The sequence below is a fragment of the Lolium rigidum genome, chromosome 3 (genome assembly GCF_022539505.1).
Source record: "Lolium rigidum isolate FL_2022 chromosome 3, APGP_CSIRO_Lrig_0.1, whole genome shotgun sequence".
In the NCBI taxonomy this organism is placed as follows: domain Eukaryota; kingdom Viridiplantae; phylum Streptophyta; class Magnoliopsida; order Poales; family Poaceae; genus Lolium; species Lolium rigidum.
In genome coordinates this window covers 241,244,253-241,264,272 of record NC_061510.1, presented here as the reverse complement: position 1 = coordinate 241,264,272, position 20,020 = coordinate 241,244,253, and the positions used below count along the sequence as shown (strand labels likewise).

Here is a 20,020-nt window from a genome sequence, read left to right as displayed (position 1 = left end):
GCCACATCTCCTCCTTTTGCACTATTGGTACCTCATCCAACTCTATCACCATTGATAATATTTATTCTCTTCGTAAGTATGAGGGTGGAAATTTGTTTGCCAAATATGTTGGTGCTCAAAGTGGTGTCAAGAAAAGAACCATTTGGGTTGCCAAGCCTATTGTGACTAACCTCTTAGGACCCAACTTAGTTGGGGACCAACAATCCAAAACTTGATCAATAGGTGAGTATTGGAGGGCATTGGAGACTTGGCTACATCATGAAGAATTAAGGGATCTTCATCATTTATATTATCTCAAACCAAGTCTTTTAGTTATCTTGCTTCTATCATATATTCAATGTTCTTCCTTGCGGTAACATGTGCTCAACTCATTTATATTGAAAGCTACTCGCCCCTTTGCATGTGTTAGTTTTGTTCCTAACATGTGTTTGTATATTTTGTGTTTCCTACTTGCTTTTCTTTAGAAATCAAGTCTATGTATGTTAGGTTGCACACCATGTATTTGTGTTTGTGTTGGAGCCTCTTTGCATCTTGTTGTATCTTATATGGCTCTTATGAGCGATTAATGGACTATCCCATTTTGGGGGAGTGATATTACTTTGGGAATTTTACAATCCTAACAATGTATGTACATGAGGAATATCACTTAGAATTTATATTGCAAGATTATCTAGTCTCTATGTGGTATGTCATCTTCATGAGAAATTCAAATTCTAATGTCCATTAATATCTCTAGTTGGATCTTATTTGCCTCTTGTGAAAATAAATTCTTTATCACATTATGGGGGAGTAATAAGCTTTGTGCATATTACAAGCCTAGGAAATGTGAACATTTGAGGTTGTGTCACATAGAATTTATATTGTAAATTATCTCTCTCCTATGTGGCATGTTTGCTCAAACAAGTTCCAATTTGTTTAAATGGCTTCATTGCTAATATGTTTGTGGATCTTATTTGTGTAAGTTTTTCTTGGCATGGTTTTTCACAACGTGCCCCTCAATACCCTTTTGGGAAACCATGTTCTTCAAGTCATTCTATTAATTGCTTTGTATGTTGGTATAAATGCTACTAATTGCTTTGCATGTTGGTATGACTAATTGAAACTATCAAGAAACTCTCTTTGCATGATGGTTAACTCTTATCTTTTACCATATGCTTTATTTGTTGTAAATATGATCTTACATATACTTACAAACTACCACCGGGAAATATTTCCTAATACCTCTTGTCCTAGGACAATTGGCAATCTATTATGAGGTAGATATTTATTGATCATATTTACATTGGCTCTTGTGTTTAATTTCCTTATTTAATGTCATGAATTTGTTGTGCTTTGACTCCCATGTGTCTTCCTTGCATCTTATGGATCTAATTTGTCTATTCAAACCTTATTAGCATTTTTAGTAGATATAGGTAGCGTGATGATCCTAGTTTTGTGAATTTTGTATTCATATGCAAAATCATAGATAATGCACTAATCTTGGGGGAGCTCTCATATATTTGTTAGAATGCTTAACATCTTTTGATCATTATCAAGAATTTGGTTTTGGGAGACATAAATTTTCTTTTTGGTACTTTGTGCCATCATAATAAGTGTTGAGAGTTTGGTTTATTTGTTGGAACCTTGCTCTCTTGGGAGTTGGTTATCTCGTTCCTTCATTTTTGGATTTAATTAGCTTCTTATAATGAGATAAGTATTTGGAGTCAATCTTGTGTTGATTTGATTCTTTGATATAATTTGGACAACCATTGTCTCTTGATCTATTTGGTGTTTTGTCCAAATTGTATCTTCCTTTGGTTCTCGAAAGTATTGTGCATGCATATTTAATATATGTATATCTTATGGCATGTGTTACTTTCTTTGATCCAATACATAGGGTAAACTCCATCAAATCCTAATTTGGCTAAGATGTGCATGAAATTCAATTTCATATCTATATGCACATAGTTTTGTGAAGTTTGTCCTATATGTTGTAGCGTGTCTAACTACTTTGGACCCAATTAGTTTGGGGACCATTTTGTACTTACCTTTGTGTTAGGTACAATGGATATGCATTGGATGCTTGTCTCACTCTTGGGAAGAAGTGGTGACTCAATGGTAACTTGAGGCAAGCTAGGATGGTCAACGAACACATATCTACTACATCCACACCAATGCTATCTCGGTAACAAGTATCTTCTCATGCATAATTTTCTTGTATCCAACCTTATGGTTGCATCTTGACATGAATCTCTTTATTTGCAAATGTTGTGCTTCTTGCAAAAGTCTTAATGATACCTCTTTATTGCGAATGTGAGTAATTTGAGATGATTGCATTTGTTGGGAAGGTATATTAAATCATACTCATGATTCATCCATCCCAACTATGCCTATATAGCATTTTTATTGCATATCAATTCCTCAAGCCTCTCACATGTGCAATATCGATGAAAGTGCAAATTTAGTTATTTCTTTTGGTATCCTCGTTTGTGATATTTGTTGCCTTTCTCAATGCATCCCAACTATCTTCTATCCATTGTTGATATTTATGATGTATTTTATGTGTTTATGGTTGAAGTTCATGAATGTACCATAAGATAAAATTGAGCCTTTAGCCATTCTATTAAGCAAAAATTCTTATTGGTATATTGCATGACTTCGTCTTGGATATCATGCTATATTTCTTGTGTATCTATTTTGTGTGTGCATGTTTCTTTGTGGATAAATATCTTTGTGATATTGCCCACTTAGAGAAACTTATACACATAAGAGATGATACATCTCCATTTGATATCTTATTTATTTTTTGCGTGTTGATTGGTCAAGCAATATAATTCATTGAAGACTATGATGATGCTTTTTTGCTCATCCTTGTAATAGTCTTATAATATGCTTTATCATGCCTTTCACATATCCTCTTGGTTGAGCCTTTTATTATGGTGCCTCTTACTTGTTGCTCAACCATTTGTTTGTTGCAAGTGTTAAGCTTAATTTTCTATCTATGATCTATTGCAAATGTTTGTGTTTTAAATAGTAATGATGGAGTGACGATTACATGTTATGCATATTGCATTCAAATGCGACATTTTAATTTATGCATGTACCTTGGGGAGCTTCCTCATTTTATTTAAAGCACTATTTTGTGGTGATCATTAGAGTTTAATTCACTTAGTATCTTTTGTTTTGAATGATATTATGGGAGTGATGATTCCATGTTTGTGCACTTTATACTCCAATGCAAATTGTCTAGTTTTGTGCATAAACCTTGGGGAGCTTCCTCATATTATTTAGAGCAATCTTCTTGATCTTATCATAATATCTATCTTTCTTTTGGTAGCTTCTTTGTGGTTCATTTGGTTGCTTGCTTCATTTGTTGAAGCTTCTTGACTTTGTTATCTTTTTGCAATCTTTGATCCTATCTATAGTGTGATTCCTTCCGAATATTCGTCATTGGATACGTGCATTTTATTCCACTCAAATTATGAGAAATGCACACGCTATGGAGGAACTCTCACTATATTGGCCTTCTAAAATTTTCACCCATTTCGGCAATTGGTGCCAATGGGGGAGAAGTTTGGAGGGTTTAAGGGAATTTGGTTATGTCTTTGCTTTGTGCTTAAGCATGTGTCTTTATTGCATTGCATATTGTTGCTTTGCATAGTTGAATATTTATAGGAAACTCCACTAGGCTTTGAATGCCAATATATGCAATGAAAGTCAAGATCATTCACACATGCATATATTATGGAGGAGTTTGCTCTATATATTTAAATTGTTTGTTACTTAAATTCCTTATATAAACCCTCTCAAAGAGATTGTCATCAATTACCAAAATGGGGGAGATTGAAAGTGCATGGATCCCCCATGTGTAGTTTTGGTAATTAATGACAATCCCTATGGACTTATGTTTGCATTGAGTTATATTTGTAGCAGTTGTTCATAGGCAATGCTTGAACCATATGTTGGCTTCAAGGTTGCAATAAGAAGAAATTGATGAAAGATATCAAGTGTCAAGTATGTCTTGAAGATGAAGATGAAGTGAGCCCTCAAGTTACTTCAAGACATCAACATGATGAAGAATGAAGAAATGAAGTGCAAGTTCAAGATGAGCCAACTCGAAGAGATCATATGCTTAAAGCTTTCCATCCATATGGTGATCATGGATATGTGAAGACGCGCCGAAGAAGAAGCTCTCCCATAGTGGAGTATGGGGGAGCATTTCGCATGACTTCATCAAACAAGCACAATCAAGAAAGGTGTTCCATCTTGTTGCGGTCAAGACCGTCATCATCAAGCTCAAGTGGAATACGCAAGGTTAAGGTTTGCTCTTGATAGGGTTTCTTTCTCACGGTCTCATGGTGTAGTTGGAGACCGGTTTATAGTTTAGTTGTCGTACTATCAAGAGGGCTCTCGAGTGAGTAACTCGATCGTATCATTCGGAGAGATCAAACCTTTGCATCCTTGCATCATCTTTCTTGGTTGTTATTTGGATATTATCCATGTGATGTTTTAGAGCTTGTGTTTATTCTCATGACAAGCTCTAGTTCATCAAGAATGGTTTTTGCCTGGGCAACTTGTTGCATTTTCGAGGTTGGAGGTTTATCGGTATGTCTTTTTTAGATAGGTCAAACCTTTCATCATTTGTTTATATACTCCCTTGCTGGACTATGATGGTTCCCTGCATGATCTTGTAGAGCTTGTTACTAGCTTCGAAACGAGTCCAAGATCATCACAATCGGAGTCCGGATGCTCAAGTTATGCTCTTTCTCGGTTTGGTGTCTCTGCCAGTTTTCAGGGGGGCGGAAATTCCGGGCCGGATATTTGCAAAATATCCGGCCCCCGAAAAACGGCTAAGGACTTTTCGGAGCTTACTGGATCCAGGCCGGACATTTGGCCGGATTTTTCCAGAAGACGAATTTTCCGGGGGGGGGGGGCGGATTAACCGGCCCCTAGTTACACCGGATTATCCGGCCCCTGATATCTCCCAACGGCTCGATTTTTTTGGGGGGGGGTATAAATACCCCCTTCTTCCTCCTTGGGATGTTGCTTCTTCCTCTCTCTCTCTCTACTCCATTGTTGATCTTGAGAAGCTTGCCCTATCTCTCTATCCCTCCATGATTCTTGCCCCCTTTTGAGGGAAAAGAGAGAGGAGATCTAGATCCACACTTTGACCAAACCATATCATCTCTTTATGAGTGAATCTTTGGGATCTAGATCTTGGAGAATTTTGTGTTCTCCTCTTTGTTCTTCCTCTCCTATTCCCCCAATAGCTTTTGTAGCTTTGTTGGAATTTGAGAGAGAAGGACTTGAGCATCTTTGTGGTGTTCTTGACATTGCATTTGGTGCATAGGTTTGAGTTCTCCACGGTGATTCGTGGTGGTGAAAGCAAGAAGGTTGTTACTCTTGGGTTCTTGGAACCCTAGACGGATTCTAGGCCTTTGTGGTGATTTGTTGGGAGCCTCCAATTAAGTTGTGGATGTGTACCCCAACCTTTGTGTAAGGCCCGGTTTCCGCCTCGAAGGAAATCCCTTAGTGGAACCGTGACCTAGGCCTTTGTGGCGAGGGTCACCGGAGAATAAGATGAGGCGCCTTCGTGGGGTTCAGTGTGTGGTATGAGTACCGCATCTTGGGGTGAGGCCTTTGTGGTGTTGGTGTGCATCGAGCAACCACACCTCAAGGTGAGCCTCTTGTGGCGTTCAGGAGCACTAAGCCACCGCACCTCTCCAACGGAGATTAGCACTCGCAAGAGTGTGAACTTTGGGATAAATCTTCATCTCCCGCGTGCCTCAGTTATCTCTATACCCGATCTCTTTACTTATGCACTTTACCTTGTGACAGCCATCGTGTTTGAAGTTATATATCTTGCTATCACATAGTTGGTTGTATTGCTTAGCATAAGTTGTTGGTGCACATAGGTGAACCATAGTATATAGGCTTTGGGATTGACAAAGTAAACGCTAGTTTATTCCGCATTTGTTAAGCCCATCTCGTAAAAGTTTAAATCGCCTATTCACCCCCCTCTAGGCGACATCCGTGTCCTTTCATCCATGGCTTCCAATACCGGCGCCGCATTCCTGTCGGCCTTGGCCTTCTTGTTGCCAATGGGGCGCCCGGTGGAGGCGCCGACTGGATCGACCGGCCCATCTTCCCCATCCTTCAAGAGAGTGTGAAGGAGGTCGTCCCATATCTTGCAACCTTGGAGCTTGTTGAAGCGATGCATAAATGGAAAGTCTTTGTCCTCGTGTTGGTGCTTGTGCATTTCGAGGGCCTTGAGCATCTATTCATATGCAACAACATTGATCGCCAATTCATATGCAACAAGTTCGATCATCAATTTGTATGCAACAATATTGATCACCAATTCATATGCAACAAGTTGGATCATCAAATCATATGCAACAACATTGATCACCAATTCATATGCAAATAAGATAGGCGTAGATCATAACCAATCCGCCTACGTTGTGCCGCTCTCCTTCTGTGCCTTGATCTTCTCATAGTAGCCGTGGAACTTGCTACACGACCCCTTGATCAAGTTCCAACTGCGAGAGAGGGCGCCCTCGTTCCGGTTCATCTCTATGGTGGCGTAATCACCATAGTTCTTCTTCTCGTTGAAACAATCAAGGATGCGCTTGTAATACTTGCCCCCGGTTTGGTTTGCGCAGGTGATGGGGCAAAAGCTCACTTCCTTCCACGCCTCGATGAGGCATTCATCCTCCAAGGACCCCCACCTCAGACCACGAGTGCCGGCGGAACGCCTGCGCGTCCTCCTCACGCTCGCGCCGGTCTCGGTGTCGACTAGCTCCTCCTGGACTTCCTCCTCACCTTCGTCCTCGTCGGCCTCTTCTTCGTAGTCGTCGACCGGGGGTCGTAGGCTTGTCCGCGTATGATGCCGTTCAGGATCTCCTCCTCGCCAGCATTCTACGCTAAAGTTGCAATCTTTGAGTCGCCGCCGGTGTCTACGATGCACACAACACATAGGAAGAAAGGAAATGCACCTCGTCTGGCCCATGGACATGCCGGACCCGCTGCCGAACACCTGCTGGGTGCGCCTGCCGTCGCCGGGGAAGAGGTCGCGGGGAAGGCCGGTGCCGTCCGTCACGTGGCCCTGGGTGCGGCGCAGGTCAGGCGAATCGTTCAGGTCGGGGAAGCGGAAGGCGCCGCTGCCCCGAGCCGTTGAATCCGGTGAGAACGGGGCGTTGTTGTCGACGGTCATGTCGATGTCGCCGAACTCGGGGGAGTAGCGGGCGCGGCCGTCCATCTACGACAGCCACATCTTCGAGATCGACGGCGCGTCCGCGGTGTACCCAGCGTAGTAACCCGGCGACGACGGGGAGCTCGAGATGCTGTTCAGGCCGCTGCCCAAGCTCAGGCACGCTTCCGTAGAGGCCACCGCTTTCGCTGCGTCGAGGGCGGCGATGCGGCGCCTCCTGCGGTCGGCCATGACGAAGGCACGGCGATCCATCTCCGTCTCCCAGTCCTCCTGCGACATGGTCGCCGGCTTCTTCTTCGGCGCGACGGTGCGCGTCTTCGGCGGCGCCTTCGTCGGCGCCTTCGCTGCCTTCGCCGGAGCCCTTCTCTTCGGTGGCATGGCGCGGCGGCGAGGGTTTTTCGGGTTCGATGCTGGATGGGAGATTGAGTGGCTGGCGGGAGAAATGAGCGGCGGAGGGGACGGAGTTTTGGGGGAGAAGATGTATATTTTGTTGGTGTGTGGCTGACAACGGCTCCCATGCCCAAAATTTTCAGTCTCGCGAGGCGCCGGCGCGCTCGATTCGCGCCCCAAGCGAAGGAGCCGGCATGAGGTTGCCGACGCTTCTATTGGACTCCAAAAATCGTCGGCGCCGATTGAGGCGCGACGGTGCAAGCCTATTTTCACCTCTAGCCTCCCAAAAGCTATCGGCCCCGCCGGTGGAGATGCTTTTAGAGATGATTTGAGAACCAAACAGCCCGGAGGATCTAAGGGCGTGTTTGGTAGCCCGGGTTATCCGAGAATCAATATCTCCACTCATACATGTTGCCTTTAGACAAGCTTAGCTCAGATTTTCTTTCATGTTTGGTAGCCTGGGTTTGCTCAGCTCAGCTCAGCACAGATGTTGTTTGGTAAAATAAGCTGGACAAAGATTTTCTCCCACCTTATTTTTACACAGAGGTCTTTGGACAGAAAAGAATAAAGCAATCGGCTCCTTAGATATAAAAACCAAAAAGCAATCGGGTCCCTGCAGGTTGTCGGCGCCGGCGCCGGCACGAGGAGTCGCCGCCACGCGCAGCCGTCGCCGTCGCTGCTGCGAGGAGCTTCGCCCAGACTACGCATCCGACCGGCGGTGATGGCTGCATGTCCCGGCTGGCTGTCGACCATGGGAGAGGAGGTCGCTCGTGGGGAGGAGGGTCATCGGGAGAGGAGCTTCGCCCAGGGGAGGAGGGTCATCGGGAGAGGAGGTCGCTGCTGCGAGGAGCTTCGCCCAGGGGAGGAGGGTCATCGGGAGAGGAGGAGTATGGCGGAAGATTGCCTGTGCGTGGCCGACGGGAGAGGAGCAAGAAGAAGATGGAATACGGGGGGAAATGGGCCTGCGGGGCTGTGACCCCTAGCTGGCTGCCTCGCGAACGCGGCCCGCGGTGGTTTTTTCCGTATGAGCTCAGCTCGGTTGAGTAGAGAAGCTTAATCTGAGCTTCGCTCTCGAGCAGGGCTAAGACCTCTTTTTCGTATCATGTGGGCAGTGCCCAGTTGACCCGGACCGGTCTAACAAACAACATCTCTTGGAAAAAAATGGGATGAGGTGAGAAAATCTGAGCTCCCCAAGTCTACCAAACAGACCCTAAGTAGATGGGAGGTGCGGGAACCAAACACTCCTTGTGCTTGTGCTGGTCTGCTGGACTGGACACAAACCGCGACCCCCTTTCCTCGGCCGCCTCAGATTCTCTCGCCGCCCGACCCGAGCTCCTCCTCCACACTCCGTCGCCGGAGCTTCCCAATTCCCCTACCCCCAACCCGCCTCCTGCCTGGCCGCGTCCTAGCCGCTGGTAACCATCCCGGATCTCCGCGTCCAGATCGCCGGGACGCACCACATCCGTGCAGCAGCTGGCGTCCTCACCGCCGGAGCCAACCTCTTTCGCCTACTCCCCTCACAGCTCTTCACCGCTGGAACCCCCTTCGTGGCGTACCACCTCCCAACTCCGCACCCTCGGAATCAGGTTAGCATGGCTACATGTGCCTACTCGCCTTGGACTGAGGGTTGGTTTTAGTGGATCCGAAACTTCCTGCCTACATTTCAACCGTAGATTTGTCTCTATGTGTTAGTTTTTTTACTTTCTGTATGCCCTACTGCGATGGAAGAAAGAAAATTACACATCTGGGCAAGTAGTAAGCTGGAAATCATGGTTTAGCCTGGTGCCCTGGTAGACGACTGAACCTGTGAGCAAAAATAGCCGGGATGCAGAGGTCAGCGTTAATTCAGCAACACCAAACTGACATTTCCAGTGCCTCACGAGGTCAAACCCAGCCGTGCTGCTTTGATCTATGATGGTCGCCAGATATCCCCTCCCTCATGGTCTTTCTCGTCTCGAAGCGGGTCAGGCAAGGTGAGCTCCGTGCTTTGCCAAATTCCAGTAGAAACTTTGGAGTGCCCTATTCTTGAGAAGCTCAATCAGACTAATTAAAAGGCGTCAACACACCATCTAAATTACTAATATCAACATGTACTCCTAGTTTGAACTAACTTACTGATTTAAATTTCAAAAGAATACACAGATCATACTGCAACTCCGCAAAAAACTTGATTGCTTTTTCCTCAGGGGTATTCCAGACATATTGTACTGTAATTAACCTAGGAACCACCCTAACGAAAAGCCAGGCCTGCCACTTCCCTGGTTAGCCAGCGAGAAGTCACTCATGGGGAAGATTTGGCCTCCCAACATGCCTGTCATACGGTTGAAACAACATGTTATACGATTTAGTTCTCGGGGAGTTTGCTAAAGATGATATTTACTGCCTGAAGATTGTAGTAGACAGTTGGCACAAAGGGGGAAAAGTCGAGTATAGTTCAGACAATCGACACTCTCTTTGTATTTATACCAAGATTATCAAAATGGCCTTCTATAGCAAAGACTTGGGAGGAAAGCAAGGTATGAGTAGGCTTCACATGGTTCTTGCTTAGAGGGCAATCAACAGCATCTTCATCAGTATAGGATGTGTGACAGTGAAGCTTTCTAATCTGAGTCATGAACCTGTAAAGAGGCTTGGAGTTGATACGATATAAGGAGTGGTGAGGTTGTGATTGGTATCTAATGATGTCATTGGTTTTCCCACATATGCTACTTGCATTGCAGTTTCTTGTATTTATAGTTCCATGGATCATATGACTTGAAATGAATTTTCTCTTGATTCCCTGAAGGTCAGCATGTTCCATATGGTATACAAATCTAATGAGTAAAATGCGGTTCATACCATTCATCTTGGGGAGATCAACTGATCATTGGATTATTCTTAGTTTTCCCAGATGAGCATTCAGTATATTTTCTGATCTCTTTAGTTTTTGGTTTGGGTGGCGTGGAGGCCATGTTAAGAAACATATGTTCAAGTTTGAGAATCTGGGGGTCTGGTTATATGATACTCCATCTATACCAAAATTTTAACATCTACAACATCAAATCAATCTTATTAGAACCATCATCAAACATACTTTCATATTAAATGTATTTGATATTGTATATGTTGATTTTTTTCTATGTACTTTGAACAAAACTAAATACGCACTACATTTTGGCAGAGGGGGTATCTGTTTTAGAACAACCCAAAGCGTGGTGTAGTTTACTTTGCGCGAAAATCTCTCTTATTCTAGGACGTGAAAATCTCTCTTTTGAGCCATTACTATTCTGGCCATTTATGCATTTCATGTCGTATCCTGAGTTATGACCTGAACCTGTTACTTTTGCAGGTTGATGTCCACTTGTAAGTTGATTGGAGACAACTAACTTGGTTGATCCTGAGGGCAAGAAGTAATGATCCGAGCAGGCTCCAAGGAATCACAAATTTATGACAACAATAGCCAGAAAGTTTATCCTCAGCCCATTGATGAAAATATGAATCAGAACATGGATTCGATGGACAGTATGATTGGAAGAATATTCAACAACATATCCTCTTTAAAGGCTGCATACATTCAGCTGCAGGAAGCTCACACCCCATATGACCCAGACAAGATTCAAACTGCTGATAAGCGTGTCATAGATGAGCTCACGAGGCTTTCAGAACTTAAGCATACTTACAGAGAGAAAAATCCTAAACCAATAGCAGCATCACCTCAAGATTCACGTTTGCTTTCTGAAATACAAGAGCAGCAGAACTTGTTAAAGACATATGAGGTCATGGTAAAGAAGTTCCAGTCCCAGATCCAGAATAGAGATACCGAGATTACCCATTTACAGCAGCAAATTGATGAAGCCAAACATCGAAAATCAAAGCTGGAGAAGAAATTGAAACAAAGGGGCTTGCTTAACAAGGAATCTGAGGAATCTGACGAAGAAGAGAACTACTTCTCCATTGAACTGACACCAAGTTTATTTACATCTGCTGCTGATAATTCATACCAATCAATACATGATTTCTCAAAGCCCTTGATCAACATGATGAAAGCTGCTGGGTGGGATCTCGACGCTGCTGCAAATGCAATTGAACCTGATGTAGTTTATGCAAGGAGAGCTCACAAGAAGTATGCATTTGAGTCCTATATTTGCCAAAGAATGTTCAGTGGTTTCCATGAAGAGAGCTTTTCCGTGAAGGATGCTACTGCCACTGTTTCCAATGAGGCTTTCTTCCACCAGTTCCTTGCAGTACGAGCCATGGATCCTCTGGATGTATTGAGCCAAAACCCAGATTCAGTTTTCGGAAAGTTCTGCAGAAGCAAATACCTGTTGCTTGTGCACCCAAAAATGGAAGGTTCTTTCTTTGGTAACATGGATCAGAGAAACTACGTCATGAGCGGTGGCCATCCAAGGACACCTTTCTATCAGGCATTTCTCAAGTTGGCGAAGTCCATATGGTTATTGCATAGGCTGGCGTACTCTTTCGATCCAAAGGTCAGGGTCTTCCAAGTGAAAAAGGGAAGCGAGTTCTCGGAGATTCACATGGAAAGTGTTGTCAAGAACATTGTCTTGGATGAAGGTGCCGAGAGGCCTAAAGTTGGTTTGATGGTGATGCCTGGTTTCATGATCGGGACTAGTGTCATACAGGCTCGAGTGTACCTTTCAAATGTCAAATATGCTGATTGAAAATGTTGCAGTTGCTTGAGAAGATTCAGAGCATTTTACATCCTGCCAGGGCACTTAGTTGCATCTGATAAGCCGGTGTATCTCTTATCTTCTATGTGACGCTACCTTGGAAAAATGTATTCATATGAAATATGGTAGCAATACCTTTGCGAAGAACAATTTTTTCTTTGTGAAGATTATTATTTTTTGTTCTGGTCTGTGATGTAATCCTGTCCAGTGTTTGATCTACTTGCCACCACTATGTAAGTTTTCTTTTTGGCGTCTTGTCTGGTTATTGTAGAGTACTCCCTCCGATCCATAGTAAGTGTCGGTTCCTTTAGTTCAACTTTGAACAACCGACACCTTTTATGGATAGGAGGGAGTAATATATGTGCACCATAATAAGTTTTCTTTTTGGCGTCTTATCTGTTTTTTTGTTATGTACCGTGTAATTTTCAACTTGGCGAAGCACAGTTTTTCCAAAGAGCATCTGCATGCCAAAACGCCAAGGAGATGCTAGATGGGAAAGAAGTTGGCTAGCCCTAGTGCTAAGAGATGCAATTTGTAGGTGCAAGACAAAAGAAGCTTAGAGCGTCCATAATACATACAAGATGTAATCCCTCCCTGCTGCAATACAAGACGTTATTACTTATTACAACCTGCCAACTTCCGCATCTGAAGCACAGCGAGGCTTGTGCTGACATGTGAAAATCGCTTGCTTCTTCCAGCCCGAATGTTTTCTGTCCGAGTGAGTTTCCCTTATTTGTAAATAGTTCGTGTCTCTATAAATTCCACAAGTCTATAAATAGATGGCTGTATGACACTTGTGTGATTTGTTTTTTATTTTCTGTGGGTGACGAGGAATTGCAGAACTACCGATTGCAGCGTAGCTAGACAATCGAATGCGATGCAAATAGGCAATAGCTACGGGATTGGAACATTTGTGTACGAGTACATGAAATTCTAATGTCTTGAGTTCTATATATAAATTATAAACCAGCTGCCAGTGGAAAATCAGACACGTTGTGGGGGCACACGGACCTCACAGGCCCGCTATGCCTATGTGAAATACATAAACTTTGAGGATACCTTTAACCAATAAATATGCAGTGAAAAAACAAATGCAAGCACATGCACAAGTGACATAAGAATTTACATGAAAAATCTCTTTAACGTGAGGAGGAGAAAATCACAGGTGTAAACCAACCAATCCACGCAAGCTTCAGTATGAGCAACATGAGAACAAAGTATTCTCTAGAACATCTATATATTACAACACTTCTCCTCATTGCCCACCGGCAACAACAACAACGATTTTTTTGTAAAAAGGATCACCTCCACGAGTGAATTGTTAAAAAGGACCACCTTCGAGTAAAATTGACAAAAAGAACCACCTACACCGTGGTGGCAAGCTCGCCAAGCGACACGTGGCACCTGCCGCCACAGCCTGTGGCGGCAAGCTCCCCCAAGCGACACGTGGCAAGACACAACAAAGGCGGAAGTATCCTAGTTTCTTTCCTCTTTGTTAATCAACAAACTGCTCTTTAAACCACATCTAATCAGCAATAAATTTGGTAGACAAGCAGACATATGAGTTTCTAATATACAAACAAATAATTAGCTCAATCAGACACCGTTTGCCTGCCCAAACTGTTTGTCTCCCAAAATTGCTCCGTGCTAAAACTGCAGCAGCCCAAACCGATTTAACCACTCTCAAATCTGATTCTCCAGTGACCTAAAATTTAAACTAACTAACCGGATCGAAGCACTCAAAGTAAGGAACAAACTCACCGAGTTCGGAGCCAATCCAAAAATGTTTGAGCCTCCAAACACTAGCTTGAAGACCGGTCGGATCTCAGGAAATCACCTCTTCTTCTTCCTCTCTTCTCACGAGTTAATTCCAAAAAACCACCACATTACCGTGTGAAGTTCGCAAATCCACCGGTAAAGTTGCAAAAAACCACCAGTATTGCGCGAATTTGTTGCAATGTCCACTGATTCGCCTGTTTAGACGTGTTAACGGGGATTTTGGCAAATGGGACCCACTATCAGGTCTACACGGTACAATAGTGATGGTCAAATCATGCAAACAGTGAACATATCTAACTGTTGGGGTTTTTGTATATTTTATGGGGACCCACCACATCCTAAAATATCCTCTCTCCTCCCCTTTTTAATTTTCCCATTTATTTTATTTTTATTTCTTCAAATCACACAAGCTCCTCTTCACCTCACCATTCTAGGCCCAGCGGCCGCCTCTACTGGTCATGCCATGGGAGCCAACGAGGGAGGGTCGATGGCGGCACCGACGGTCGGGCACGTAGGAGGGGTGGTGGAGAGGGGCAACGCTATCTGCCGGCGATGGAGATAGGGGTCACTGGTGCCAATGTCCGGGGACATGGGTAGGGAGGGGCGGCGCCGGCGGTGGTGGGCTGCAGCGCTGTGTATGTTATAGGAGGAAATAAGGAAAAAAAACTAAAAGTAGAGCAGAAAGGACTGAGTGTAGGTCCCCCAAAAGTTTACGCCCCCCCCTCCTGCCCCTAAAATTTAGATGCCTAAACTTAGTCGTCCTCGACTGTCATATCTTCTTGCCATGTCACTCCTAACAGTGGGAGCCAATGTCAAAATCCTCGTTAACACGGCTAGATTGGTGAATCAGTGGACATTGCAACAAATTCGCGCAATATTGGTGGTTTTTTGTAATTTCGTCGAATACTGGTGGGTTTGCGAACTTCACTCGGTAATGTGGTGGTTTTTTGGAATTAACTCATCTTCTCACTTGGTTGTGCTGTTTAGTGTGTTCTCTCACCCTCTCGCAGAAGCAACCACGTTCTGGCTTTCTCTTGATCTCTCACACAACTTCTAATAGTGGCTAGGGTTTTCTTGTTTCTATCTCGCAAGAAGGCAGCAGCCGTCCGATACGTTTTAAACTTCATGCGCTGATACTAGGTGGATGCGGATTAGTTTCCTGCAATACAATTTATACTAATTACCTTGATTTGCATATGGCAGATCCCCATCCCTAAGCTGGATGCAGTTTGGTCTCCATCTCCATAAATATTTGCAGTAGTTCGTTATAAATTTGTTTACTAATAATTGATGCTCTGAAATTCCACTAAGACTCGGCATCCAAGCAAGTTTCGGATGCAAAAGTATACTTTACTAATTGGCAGAGTTCCAAATTTTGGAAGAATCTGCCTTGACGGGTTTTTTTTTTTTGCATTTTTAGGGTATGAAGCCTTGTTGGCATGATCTTTACTTATGAGGTCGTATGCATCTTATCGATGTAGAGATCGGATCCATCCTCCATTTCGAAGAAAATAAAAAGCCGGCCACGCCTAGGAACTTCAGTTTCAACCCACCTTAAACAACACATAACCTGGCAACGAACTAACCAAGTCAGACTCGGATCAGATCCTCTTAAAAGGGAGACGCGAAAGACGATCGTGGTGGTTCAAGGAAAAGAAGATGAAGAAGCTGCATATCGGCGTGGTGGCTATGGAGCGGTACTTCTCCACGGACGTGCTGGTGGACATCCTGCAGCGTCTGCCGCCGAGCAGCCGGCGCCGGGCACGCCTCGTCTGCCGGCACTGGCGCGAGCTCGTGGACGGCCGCACCACGGAGATGCGGAGCCGCGCCAAGCTCCTCATATGGGACACGCTCACAACCACCGCCTACGTCGTCGACGACATGTCGTCGAGGAGGAGGCCGCGCCGTCTCTACCGCTGCCATAAGAGCCTGGTCGGCACGTGCAACGGCCTCCTCTGCCTGTGCGGCGACGAGCGGGCGCCTGGCGGCGGCGCCGTCGTCACGGTCGTCAACCCGTCCACCTGCGAGACGCTAGCCGTACCTCCGCCGCCGCGCCGGTGGCATGACCGAAACCGGAAGAGATGGCACGAGCAATACAGCTTCGCCTACCACCCGATCACGGGACGGTACAAGGTGGTGCACCTGCCGTGCAGCCTCGATCCCGTATGCAGCTTCAACGCCGTTCACGTGTTCACGCTGGGGGAGACGGCGTGGCGGGAGGCGCCGGTCGGTCCAGGCGGTGCCAGGTGCAACCTAGCCGCCGGCGTCGTTAGCATCGACGGCACGACGCATTGGGTGAGGGTCATGCCGAGCGGCCTCGCCGTGGATGTCGTGTCTTTTGACCTCGGCGACGAGCGCGTCGCCGCCGCGGCCGCGCCGCTACCCACGCCACTAGCTAGGGATGCGAGCTACCACCTGACGGAGGTGCACGGGAGGCTGGGGTTCGTGCAAGGCGGCCACCGGGCCAACGTGTGGGTTCTGGAGGAGGGGCGGCGGTGGAGCCTCCGGTACATTCTTGGGCAGCCTGTCCCGCGGCCGCAGTTCACATACCCTGGCCAGTGCGTCCTGACGGTGCGCGACGAGTCGGCGTTCTGCGCGCACTGGTGGAAAGGCTCACCCATGTCATCCGGCCGGAGGCTGCGGCACGACGACGTGATGCGGGTCGGCTATCGCGACGAGGGGACGCTGGTCGCCAACATGATGGCTCCTCACTGCTCCGATGATGAAGGTTACCAGACGTTCGCCTACGTTGAGACCAAAGAGCCGCTCGACCACTATGGTTCGAGTTAACTAATTAATGTCCTCGTCGAGGGCTTTTAGTTTTGGTTTTAATTTGGTTTCTAATTTGCAACTTGTTCATTTTTTGGCTCGAAAAAAGCGGACACGAAAAATGTCTCAACTAATTTGAATGTGATGTGAATTTCAGGATGCATCAGTGTCTTGCTATATTTTCCCAGGACGACACATATCCCAAATTGTTTCCATTAACATTTTTGAGATTTTTTTTATGAACATTAATGAGCACTTCCACATAAGAATCAACCCGTGGTTCGATTGTTAGGAGGGGCAGTGATACTTAGCCTACAAGTAGGGGTGGGCATAAAAAACTGAAACCGAACACCGAAACTAAATTAACCGGAACCGAAACCGAATGAACCGAGATAATTTCGGTGCATAAATGTGATAAACCGAATTTATCAATTAAAATTCGGTTTTGACCCCTAATTGACCGAAATAACCGAAAAATCGAGATACCAGCGACACAGACAAAACGAGAGGTCGGATGTTCGTTTATGCTAGTGCTCAACACAACAAAACAAACCTTAGAACTGCATGTACTAGCCCTTGCAGCCCCATTGACGTAAGTTGTATCTGTATACATGTCTCTTCCGATTTCTAGTCCCTAATTAATCTACTAAAAGTTCCGACGGATTTCCATAGTCTATATGCATCGGCCGGCATGCACCATCGACGTACGTCGTCTCTGTCGGATCCAGCAAGCGAAAGCAGCGAGTCAGATCATGCAGCAAAGTATTGCTATCAGATCTCTTTATCTCTCAGCGACTAACACTCTAGCAGCCCCATGCACATTGCGATGGGTACACACGCTTTGAATTCCTTTTCTTTGCTACACAATCATTCATCTTGATTTTTGCTTAGTCGCTATGCATTTTTTTTTTTTGCTAAGGACTATGTATTTGACTATGGTTACTTCTACAAGCAGTGACAAGTGCGTGCTCAGCATTACTAGCCACAACAACACGCACGAGTGGCTAGCTGCATGCATTGTAGGCGCCCGCCATTTTATTTTCTGTCAGACTATGTCATATCGGTTTAAAATCGAACACCGAACTGAATTATTGGTTAACTGAAATACCAGTTAACAAGAAAACTGATATAATTTCGGTTATCATTTCTTATTACCCGAATTTTAGAAAAAACCGGAAAATCGAACCGAAATTTCAGTTAAAACCGAATGCCCAGGCCTACCTACAAGGGATAAAATCTAGATTTAACACTTTGGTGTATCATAAATGCAGAATATTCTTTTAGTAGAAGGTGATGTCGCCGTCGATGACGACTTGTCTATGGTGACTTCGTCAATCTCAAGACTCACCGGATGAGTTTGTTGGACATAGTCTCTCAGAGGTGCTCATATTGGTAGAACATGTGTGCGATCATAGATGTGAGTGTATGTACTTGCTTGTGAACATCTCCGTTTGTATTGGTTTCGCAATAAAAAGAGATGTTAGATATCCAGTTCCCTCCTTTTGATGGGTGCTTGGTATGTACTCAACGGAACCCAGCGCCTCCTCCAGAGTCCAGACCAACCCACACATGAAAAAGAAGCAATCCCTACTCTTACTTTGGACTACAAAGGGCAGGAGACGCATGGAGGAGATGAGATGGTGGATGAGATCGGAGCCGGGTGGGGCGAGGGGCAGAAAATTTTGGTCCGCTGGAAGATTAGAGAATTCGGGAGAGGAGAGACGTAACCTCCCTTTTGAGGACTGTAGTACTTTTTCTTTTTGCAGATTCTGAGGCGGTATCTCAACCGACGAACTGTTTAACAAGTGCCCAACAGACCGTAGACTAAACACAACAAAACATTGACAGGTAGGACCAGAATGAACGAGAGGCGCGCACAAGCGTGGGAGCTTAGAGCTCTTCTAAGATGGTGGGAGCATAGACAGTACACACATGGAGAGAGCATCCAAGTTCCTCACCGGCCGGCTATCGAAGCTCTAGCAACAAATTATCGGAGATCGAAGAAGAATCCTACATGTCGTGACAAGGAAGCATGGAAGTTCCCACCGGAGGGTTTCCTAAAAATTGATGTTGATGCTGCATATAACGAAGATGAAGGTAGAGGAAGCGTAGGTGTTGACATAAGAGATTATAGAGCGAAATTTATTACAACTCAAAGCAAAAGTCTGCCTTTTGTGAAGCATATGCGTTAAGAGAAGGACTATGTTTGGCATAACATAATGGTTGCAATAGATTTATCATCCGGTCTGATAATATTAAAATGGTGAAAGCAATGTTGGATGGTGGTTTCTCGGCTACATTTGCAGCTGCAATTTTTCTTGATTGCAACATTTTAGCTTCAGGTTTCAACAAAGTGTCGTATGGATTTTGTCCAAGGGAATCAAATTCGGTGGCTCATGAGCTAGCGAGAAACTGTTTTCAGACTTTCAGTTCTTGTATTTGGGATGATGATCCTCCTGGTTTTATTCTCACCTCTTTGACAAACGATGTAAGCATGTTTGGTATGGAATAAAGCTAGCCGAATGGCATTCCCTAAAAAAACTTTAGTTCCCTCCTATCTAAGTTTGGGCCACTCAGTCAAAACTCATAACCATCATATAGTGCACACCGTTGCTAACCGAATGACATGAAAATACCTTTTCAAACCAAGGATGATAACAAAAATAAGGTTCTACAAGTTTTTTTTTTGCGAATAGGACCTCACATTAAAAGAAACATTGACGAACATCACAAAGCACCTCAAGAAAAACAAAAATTACAACGAGATCTTGAGAAGCCCTTCATCTTCAACATCTAGACCATGTCGATGACGCGCCTCCGCTGCCGCACTTCCCCGGGACGGCCTGATGTTGTTGGTTACGGATTGGAAGTCACCAAACGGATCAAGAAGGCCACATTCGTCACGGAGACGAAGAAGAAGGATGAACTGCCGATGAAGCTCCTTTATAATCCGAAGATCCTCACAGCCAGAAGAAGCTTTGATGACAACACCACTCCCACAAGCTTCTCGACGTCACCATTGAGATGGGGCTAAAGCCGGGGAGGCCTTATAGGAAGAGACGCTGCCACCACCACCTGAGCACCGTGATACGTCCAATTTGCATCACTATTTTATATCATAATTTGCTGTTATTCATTGATATATTTCATATTGGGACACAATACTTATGTTATTTCATCTATTTTGCATGTTTCATCATTATTGGAGGATCAAGCACCG

The 20,020-nt window shown here is 44.8% G+C and overlaps 1 protein-coding gene across 1 annotated transcript; it reads left to right on the top strand.

The window, feature by feature from the left end:
* Positions 1 to 10,894: 10,894 nt before the first annotated feature.
* Positions 10,895 to 12,283, top strand: LOC124699210 (protein GRAVITROPIC IN THE LIGHT 1-like). Its single transcript, XM_047231549.1, has one exon. It carries the CDS (start codon positions 10,975 to 10,977, stop codon positions 12,241 to 12,243), a length of 1,269 nt encoding a protein of 422 aa, XP_047087505.1. The 5' UTR covers positions 10,895 to 10,974; the 3' UTR covers positions 12,244 to 12,283.
* Positions 12,284 to 20,020: the final 7,737 nt, after the last annotated feature.

Bases quoted from the DNA above. Each gene is read 5' to 3' on its own strand.
- LOC124699210 (XM_047231549.1), top strand. From the start codon at position 10,975: ATGATCCGAGCAGGCTCCAAGGAATCACAAATTTATGACAACAATAGC.